At 47.8% G+C, this 10000-nt stretch overlaps 1 protein-coding gene across 1 annotated transcript in view; it reads right to left on the bottom strand.

The window, feature by feature from the left end:
• Positions 1-10000, bottom strand: part of LOC126580742 (uncharacterized) — a 141980-nt gene that overhangs the window by 5788 nt on the left and 126192 nt on the right. The window contains exons 3-6 of the mRNA XM_050243979.1: positions 6043-6174; positions 5847-5909; positions 3342-3489; positions 2228-2370 (exon numbers count right to left, since the gene is read on the bottom strand). Of these exons, the coding sequence (XP_050099936.1) occupies positions 2228-2370; positions 3342-3489; positions 5847-5909; positions 6043-6174 (486 nt within the window). The remainder of the gene's footprint in view (positions 1-2227; positions 2371-3341; positions 3490-5846; positions 5910-6042; positions 6175-10000) is intronic.

Raw genomic sequence — 10000 nt, 5'->3', positions numbered from 1 at the left:
CCGCTGCGCTGGACACCAGCGAGCGACCTGCCTGTGGTTTGGGGGCCCTCTTTTTGGTCGTTTTTGTTTGTGGTGCAGCACCGTGAAGGTGACACGATCTGGCATAATCTGGTGCGGCTTTCAGCAGTGGTCGCGTCAGCGAAGTTTTTAGAATTTGATTTTTCATTTTTCTCCCCAATCAGGAGGACGGTCATTCCAACGGCAACGGATCGGGATGGTAGTGGTGGTGCTGAGAAATGCGAAATGCATGTCAGCAGCAACAGCAGCAGCCGCTGAGCCAACCTGCCATGAAGATTTAACTTCATTAAAGACCGGAGCAAGAGAGGGAGAGAGAGAGCGAAGCACCTTGCATGATGCACAGTGACCCGCCCCCGGGCACATCGTTGCTATTGAATGATCCCTTCCAGACCGAGGCATTACCGGCTTGATGGAAATTTCTTTTCATTAGAAAAATTTAAAATTAATTCTCTTTCTCATCTCTCAACGCCATCGCGATAATCTCGTGCCAGCTGCCGGGGGGCAATTCCCGCCCCGGCACCAGGGGCACTGGCGCTTTATTGAAACTATCCCTCTATATCCCGAGGTTCACTGGCCAGCTGCACAGGTCGCAAGGTGTGCCGCGGGCCCCATGACGAGGCTAAGGCGTAAGCATGAAAATACCTTTCAAGAAATTACAAAGAATTTAATTTCTCCGCAAAAAGCTGCAACAGCAGCAGCAGTAGTGCGCATAACACGCCAGGAAAAACTTTTGCACCCTCGCCATTCCCCTTGATGGACGGCTGGACCAAAGAAAAACAAACAATTCATCAGCAAACATGTGGAAAGCGAGGCGAAACGCAAACGCCGGCAGCAACAGCAGTACGGAAAGAAAACTCACTGGTCAGTGGGTCTGGTCCAGAGGCCAGCACAAACCGTCCCAGTTCGGGCATCAAACTTCCACGCCACGGCCACTAGGGAAGTCTTGCCGGTTGCTGGAATGCTGCTTTTCATCTGAAACGTAAATAAAAGATTCTCCGTTTCTTTTCTCCACTGCGTTCTTTACACTCTCCCCGAAAAGAAGCTGTTTAATTTTACTCCGACGGAGAGGGCAGCGCGAGAGGAACCGAACACCTGAGGTGCGCGGTGAGCGCGCTGGAAACCTCGAGGGGATCTTCTCGTCTTCCCGAGGTCCGTTTCTTTTGTTGCGCGAATAATGAGCCCAACATTGCGTCCGCGACTGCCAACCAGCTTCAAGGCGAAGGATGGATGGATTTTCGCCCCGCGTGCTTTGCTGTGCTGTTGGCTCACGAACGGCCAGTGAACGCAACAAGCGCCGGTGTGCGGAGCCTCGAGGAACGGTGGCTGCAACTTGATGGGATTGAATTTTGAAAGGAAACCATCGCTTGAAGGTCAATTGGCCGTCTAGGAGTGCATTATTCAGGGATTGTTCGCTTGATTTTTTGAAATCCGAATAATAATTTACATCCAAGGAGCTTGGAATGCAATGCAATTCACGTACTTTGTTCGATGTAGTGAATAATGCAATTGCTTCTCATCGTCCATCACAAGGATTTTGATTACAGCAAACAGACTAACAAGAGGGATTCGAATTCAATTCGCTATAGGGACACATCGAGATGAGGTTTTCCAACATCGTCTTTCGCGAATAACTTCCGTCAAGTAGAGCTTTAGAGGAGCATCATCACGAGGTGCAGTTAATGTCTTTACAAAGAATAGAAGACCTGGACACCATAATTACAGAATTTACAAAAAGACGGACACCAGCAACATCATACTCTACATGGAATTTCGTCAGGCGCTAACCTAAAAACAAACCACACCAAATGACAAGCTGTAAGTGGTCGGCATTACAGATAGCACAGGAAGCTAAAAGGTGAAGGCGGTGAAGATGGTGGTGATGAACCACCATCCAGGTGGTGAGAAAGGATGTTAGTTGAAAGCGTGAAGGCTACAGTCTCAGATTCGCGATCGCGATGCAATCCCCCTCATCGACGAGAGAGAGAGCGAGACACCGATGATTGCAAATTGAGTTGAAGGCTGATACAGGTGATTGAAATGAAGTAAAGTGGACTTGGTACGCCGACTTGGTATCACCGTTGGAGGAGGCAGAAGGTGTGGTGTGGAATGGAGTGGCTCCATGGTTACTACTTACTTGATGCATGGGCTGCTGCTGCTGCTGCTGCTGCTCCAGGACTTTGTCCGTATTTAGTCAGAGGTAGGACCGTACCGGCACCTGCGGATGCAGTGCCGGATGGACGAGCGTTGCATGCTGCAGTGCGGCTGCACTCGGCAGCTCAGCGGCCGCCGCTGAGAAAGCTAGCGGATGGTGCCAGAGTTCCGGGGCGCCAGGAAAAAACGGAGTACCTAAGTCTGACAAGAAGGAGACAGTTAGTGAACGCGAGCACGGGCTACCGAACAAGAAAAAAAAACAGGGGAATCTTTTTTTTTTGTTTCAGAAATTGGACACCAGATCACACGCTAACATCGATAGAGAGAGAGTAGACGGCACATTGCAACAAAGTAGGCTGTGACGTCAGCGACACCATTTTTAATGCACTGTTTTTGAGACATGATCCTTTCTTATCACAAAGATCTTGGAGGGGGAGAAAGGGTGGCTGCCTTTGCTCTACACCCAATAATGCACACGCATCGTACGTATCTCCCGGTGAGTTCACTAAGGGCTTCGCTAAGGTGTGATCCTAGAGCGCACTGTGGCGGCTGCGGTGACGGCGACGGCGGTGTGCTAGTGCCGAGAGTGTGGAGTGTACCAACCAAAAGGGTTCGGTGTGGGATATACGTGCGAGCGCGTGGGCTTGTTGGTGATGGGTTGGGCAGGGTATCAGCATCAACGACCGGTGCATAGAGGTGTGCACTGTTTTTGCCACTCTACGTGACGCGCATACGGGCTCCGATCGGAGAAACCGATCGAATACACTTTTGGACAATTTGAAATACACCTTTGCGATGCGATCTAGCAAATGTTTTCTACTCATTTACAGCACTCTAGCACTAACTTTCAACAGTTTTCAAATAGTTACAACTACAATACGGACCAGCTAGTTGCTCTTAATTGATTCTTATTGTTTTTCACATTATCATTAACTTTGACCGAGAACTCATGAACAGCTGAGCACAAACTGAGTAAAAGAGAACTGGCCTACACCGAGACTCGGAGGTTTTCTCCACTCCGGGCGAGGTGTTTGGTTGCGGTTGCGGTGACGGTGACGGTGTGTGGGTGTGTGAAATGGTGGGTGGGGCAGTTGGACAGACGGCGAAACGCGACTGGCGGGGATGGAAAAGAAAATGTTTGTTTTTTTTTTAAACGAAAAAAAAGTACTTACGTCCAGCAGTAAGTGGGTGCATCAATGCAGGATGTGCAGCTGTGGCCGCTGTATTAGGTTGTGGTTTTGGTTTGCTGACTTTAGTGTTACTCTTGGCGAATTCCAAGCGTATTGTTTGGGGCATATCGGGATCGAAGCGTACACCTTGCTGCAAGATTTATATTTTCGTTTTGGTTTTCGTTTGTTGATTTGGTGTGCGATCGGAGGTTTCGATTCGTCAATTCGTTCGATTGCGCGATTTTGGTTGAATAATTTGGCACATTTTTTTTTGTTGGTTAATTTCGGTTTAACATTTCGTTGTGTTGTTCAGTTGTTGTCGATGGTTATGCATCCGTGGTACAACAAACCGATCATTTGGGTTGGTCGCACACGCAGTTTTTAACGCAGTGCAGTTGGAGTTTGGAGGTTTTGTTGTTGTTGTTGTTGCGGTACGCGGTTTTTACGCGGTGGTGTGCAGGGTTTGGTGAAGTTGAAGGTAATGCAAGAAGAAGACGGGTTTTGCCAAACGAAGGGAAGGAATGCCGTTGTGGCGTGGCAATGGATTTCCAGCAACAAACAAAAAGGCGTGATTTGCGTAATCGAGTTCGATGGTAACAATCGGGGAATGTACGATGCGGGAGATGCAAGAGCATATAAAAAGAGAAGAGAGAGAGAGAGAGAGAAATGGAAAAAAGAGGAAAATCGAGAATAAAATGTTTTGATTTCCTTTCACGGCAACCATTAGCGCTGAGTGTGAGATGCGATATGCGATGTGTATAGGTGCCGGATATCTTTCGATACTGGCAACGGTTTAGAAGCTTTCGGTTTTGGTTGGGAACGGAGGGAATATTGCGTTGAAATTAAGGCAAAAACATAAAGGGGAAAAAAGAAACCGAACGAATTGTTATTAATCACAATCGAAGGAAGTTAGACACATTACGGACACGTTAACGTGGAAAATGTTAGTCATGATGGAATTCACAACAAAAAAAATTAATAATGAACATCTTCAAGTAGTTTAAATGATATGTTACGATGGCGTCGACATGAAATGAATTTTTTTTTGTGTAAGGTAGGAACACTAGCTTACACTTTTGAGCCTTTTTAAACCTCATTGTGAACAAAAAAAAAATCACGATGAGTTGGTTGTGATATTCGTGCTTTCACAAATACGAATAGGAGCGACAATTTAACAAAGAATTGAGCAACAAAACAAAATCTTGATTAATGAGTTTTTTTTTATAGTGAAAGTTACATGATGTGTTAAACTCCTTCAATTAAAAAACATTGGATCAATCTAAAAAGGTTGCTAAAAGAGAGTCACTCTCGCAGCATAGTGGTTTTTGGCTTCATGTGATTAAGATTCATTGAGTTTGAAACGAGTTTGTCCACCATCTTATGATCAAAGGCGATGGCCTTAACATCCTGCCATTTTACCAGGCTGTATGCAAAAAGTAGATCAAAGGCCAAAGGTTTTGCATCCCTAGCGTAATTGATGTCCAGATCAAGTCTAGATCAATGGAAACTAGTAAGTGAGAGTGTAATTGTTGTAGTTGGTGTGTTGGCGCGTGAGAATGCGTTTTCGTTTTGAGCTAATCCTTTAGATTTTTTCGAGAAACTAGAGCTGCGAAACTAGAAGTGTTTGTTCGGTGTTGCTGCAGTGGGTGTTTTGTGGTGATAGTGGAGGTGGTAGTGATGGTTGTGATGGTGGTGAGTTAGTGTAGCAGTGAGCCCTATACGTGTGTCCGTGGGATACTCCGTGTCCCTTTTCCTTGATTTAATCTACTAATTGAGTGCCAGGACGGAACGTCGGCCCATGATTGGCATGTTCTCATACGGCTGTTGCAAGACATCTCCAGTTATTAATAAATGAAATCTTTGAAGTTGACCAGTCACAACGATTGGAGCAATGCTAATGTAAATTAGTGTACGTGTGGTGTGTGTTTTGTGTGTTCTTGTGTGTTTCAGGTCTATGGTCGAAAACTTTTAGGTGGTAACTCTTTACATTTCACATTACCAGCTAGCTACCACACTGACGTGTGAGAGGTGAAAGAGAGAAAGTGGAAGCCAGGACCAGGTGACGGTTTCCAATGAATGAACGAAAGACATTCGTACCGGAGATTGGGGTTAGAGGAACATATCGTGAACGCATCACAACTTCATCTCCCTAGCTAACTGTGGGCTCAAACACAAACATAAAAGCGGTGGAACGAAGGCAGTGTTGGTGGGTGGGTTATGGTTACTCCACGCGAGTTAGTAAATAACGGAAGGAAATGGCCGGACGGGCCCCGGGAAGGGGGTTAAAGTTATGGTTTTCGGGTTTGTTGAGGCGCATAATCGTGCCGTAGGAGGTGATAGTGGTGGTGGGTAGGGAAGGTTTAATATTTTTTTTCGGTTGAGGCACTTTTTTTCCGGGAGAAGGTGTTTATGCGAAAGGTCAGAAAGGCCTTCAGAGCAACGCTTTTCTCGGCGCTCGCTCTGCCTCAGTGTTTGTGGGGCCTTTCTGGGTGGTCTTTTCGGTCGTACCTGTAGGTCCTGCTTCGCTGCTTCCGCTCCGGCCCGTGTGTTGAAGGTAACGAATCCTACCGGCTGCGTATCGGAAAAAAAAGAACGGAAAAAACAAAAGGTAGCGAGTGAACGTTGTGAACCTTAACGGGGCCAGGGAGCCTAGGCGAAAAGGAAGCCAATGGTGGCCGCTACCGACAGGCAACCATGAACTTACCGATGCCGTTTTGCCATTTTTGCTCGTAACCTTCAGCAGCGATCCTTCGTAGCCCTCGTAGGCTCTGAACAGCAAGTACAGCTCCCGGGGCTTCGCATCCATCGGTAGTCCACTCACAAACAGTGTGCGCACCTGCGGAGAGGGTGGACCGGGAAAAAAGGCGGAAGGAAAATGGTGAAAAAATGCTGCTTCCCGATGAAATCGCAGAAGATGAATATTGTTAACGTGTAGACGCCAAAAACTCGGGGCTCGGGTTGGTGGGAAACTTCTTTATTATCTCGTTATCTCGTAAGGCAGCAAAGGCGCGCGCTTCGCCTGTAAGTGATTTAGCCCTTTTTCGTGAAGCAGAACATTTTGCATTCGGAATCTTCTTCCGGTACCCGTTTTGCTTTGTCTTCAAATGGGTGGGAAAAAAACAATCGATCCAATCCGTCGATCCAACGCGAGCGCCCATATTGGATTAACTGGACTAAAATAGATTGAGAAGGGATAGTGACGGTTGGGTGTAGCAAAATGGTGGCCGTATTTGCAAACGAAACGCTTGCCAAAAACGCTCCAATGCTCTCTCTATTCCATTCCCTGTAACATCGACGAAGGTAAAGAACAAAATCAGAGATTACAACAAACTAGAGCCACCGGAACACGCATTTGTTCGCAGACCAACGGCCCGCTTCCCGGGTTGGTTGCCTTCGTTATCTCGTTTGTTGTCGATTTGATTGTTGTTGTTGCTGCTGCTGTGGCCACGTGCATGTCCGAATCATTCCCTTCCCTTTCCCATTTCCGAAACGGGAAGCGTAGCGGAAGAAAGTAATTTTAAACATTGCCGCTCAGTTACTTTGGTTCGCCTTAGGTCGCTTATACGGCCAAGCGCACCCAGGCCTCGGTTTGAACCAACGCGGCTACTGTAATTACTTCGTTCGTTTCCTCAGCCCCGCCCCTGCCAGACAGGAGCGGTTCCAGGAGAAACTCATTCTTTCGTCCGAAAAGCCCGGCAGGTCCGGTTGCTTGTTTTGGCCGCAACTCTCTGGTGGCCCCCTCTCCCCCCGTACACCGCCAAAAACTCTTCCTATTTGGCAGCAGGACGAGGCGAGGTCCCTTTTGGCCCAGAAGCTAACTTCCTCCCCCTTTTTGCAAAACAACAATTCGCTCACCACCGAACCGCAGTAACTGGCCTAGATAGTACGTGCAAGGTACGGAACGGTAGGTGAGGGCGAGACTTCATAACAATCATGTCGTGGGCTCTGCTTGTCGTATCAACCAACCAACCAACCAACGAGCCAATCAGGGATCCGGCGGGAGGTGGTACGAGGAAAATCTTTCCGCAAAAGAGTTTTCCATTTTCTCTTTTGCAACTGCTTTTTTGGGGGAAATTTCTGTTCCTCGAGGACGCTCTCTGTTGCTCTGAAGTCCACACCAGAAAAGCGTCGTCCAGCGAGCGATCGGAATGGTGGAAGAAATTAAATGTTTACTTCCTTAAATGTTTACTTCCTTTTTAAAGAATATTAATAACACTCGGGTGGGACTGGTCAAGTCGTCAACATTCCCTGCGCTGTTTGATTTTGTGGTTTGCCTGAAATAATGTTGTTTTTCAATTGGGTTTTGGGGGCATTTTCAGTTAAATAGCCTTTTCGTTACAGTACCGGCAGTAACAACAGTTCACCATTCTTCACCATACGCCAAAAGATTCAACAGAACACGACAGCAATCAATCACTAATAAGTAGATGAATGATTGATCTTGGTAGCTGATCGGGTGGTTACATTGTCGAAAGCGATTCTTTGAATATTTTCCAAATGAACCGATAATGAAGTAGCAACAATGTAAACGCAGGATGAAAGGGATTACTCATAATCGAACCACCGGAATTCATAATGATGACGGTAAACACGGAGAAACGTTACTCTGTACAACGTTGAGCAACAATGAACGTTGCCGTGGTATTAATATTTCAGCCACAGTAATCGGAATCACTCCAGTAGCGTTCACTTTGCAGCGTACCGATGGTTTCACTGCTAGCACCTTGGCATACGCCTGGTGGTCCCGCGTGGTGTCTCGCATCTATCGAAAAGCGTTCATCGTTAATGCATCGAAAACGATTGAATCGGACGACGATTGGGCGAGGTATGCGTTGAGGTACGTTCCTCGCCGTCCCATAGTCCCATATTCCGGAGGTGATAAAACGTGCGGTAATTGGTGTCGGTCGGTTGGACTGCTGCTGTTCTCTTGTCTGTCAGGATGGAAACCAATTTTTGCTCATTAGAGCCACCATCGGGCCCTGAAGAGTAGCAGCAGTAGCAGGGCCGTGTTTAATCCTTCTCACTAGCAGCAGCACGGCAGCGTTTCGGCACCTCAATCGGGCCCACCTAACGGGCCATCGCCCTGCCCGAAGGAAGGATCCCACTCTCTCTCTGAAAAGGGGGGACCCCTGTATCCTTCCCTCTATATATCCGTGTGGAGTGGTGTTATCGTTTCATTTTAAACGAAATTAATTATTAACTAACGTTACCGAATGAAACTTTCCCAGCCACTCATCATCATCATCATCATCAGCATCGTCATCGAGCGCCACAACCTGCGGTACCGTTAAACGGTTACCATACGAGAGACGTGCATATCCGCCAGCCCATCGGCACCCGGCACTCTGGACTGGACTCGACCGACAGCCTGGGAGTGTAGTGGCTGAATGGTGCTGATGGTGGTGGTGGTGGTCGCGCAAACCCTAATCAACGTGTTGGCCAGCACTAGGGGCCATCGGTTTCTGACCGTTGTCCTAGGAACCGACCGACATGGAGCCTAAAAGCGAAGAGAGGCTTTTCCAATTAACTTCCATCGGATCGGGCAAGCATGGTCAGCTGCAGCCAGTCCAGGGTCCAGGACTCTAGTGAGTGTGGGAAAGTGAATGCAGAAATGGCCGAGCATATTTGAGTGATGATAAGGTGCCGTAGAAGAAGGGTAGATGATTAAAATTTTAAACACACTCCCACTCTGACAGCGGGGGGCAGCAGCAGTCTTGCGAAAACGCCTTGGGCCGGGCCGGGCCGGATCGGATCGGACCGGAGTGAAGTGACACCCTAAAGGGAACCGGTCCACCTGACCATCACCCTGGGGCGCCACTTGTGCCGTTCGAGCCTCTTTCAGCTAGTTTTTAACGATAAGTAGTTTGCTGCCCATGAATAACTGATGAGCGCATATGGAGACCGATGGAGTGGGTGTGGGTGGTGGTGATGGTCTTTGGATTCTTGTAGGACATCACCCGGACGGCCCTGATGATGAGGGTGTTCTTTGCGGTTTCGCAAATTAGTGGCACCAGCTGTCCGGGCTCACACCAAACCATAAATGGTCGTCCCTCTCTTCTCTTCCTCCATTACACTCCATCACCCACACAGACACACGTAAAGGATGTCTCAAGGATAATTATTCGTTCGGAAAGGTAGTTTGGGACATTTATGGGACCACGGAGGGACTGTTGCGTTGCCCGACCAGCGCGCCAGCGATCTATCACAAAGCCCCGTTTGCGGAACCACATTCAATCATTCATTGAGGAATCAAAGCACCAGGGAACAGCTGCTAACCTCCTTTGGCCACTCGGCACCATCGATTCATCGCCGAGGAAGGTTGCAAGCGCGGAATCGTCTTCCGAGGAAGGGACCCCGTCTGCCGATAGGCTTTAGAGTAAATAACTGGGGGTATATTGGATGATTTATGCTTCCAAGATTCGTATTAAATATTCACCCAGAATGGCGTGTGCTGCTTTAGGCTTAGGGTTTGATTGTGGTGTTTTTTTTTTGTGTTAGCAAAATGGATCATCGACGGAAACCCACGTGTTCCCACGGGACGAAACTTCCGGTCCTATTTCGAACGACTTGCCGGAAAAAGGTTAATGTTGCAAACTTTTAATGAGCTTTCTTTACGATATCAATCATGATCATCGGTTCGGATGGCTTCATTTGGGAATTTC

This window comes from Anopheles aquasalis, chromosome 2 (genome assembly GCF_943734665.1).
Source record: "Anopheles aquasalis chromosome 2, idAnoAquaMG_Q_19, whole genome shotgun sequence".
NCBI classification, from domain to species: Eukaryota; Metazoa; Arthropoda; class Insecta; order Diptera; family Culicidae; genus Anopheles; species Anopheles aquasalis.
Note: the sequence above shows the minus strand (reverse complement) of the source record. Positions and strands in the feature narration are given on the sequence as shown.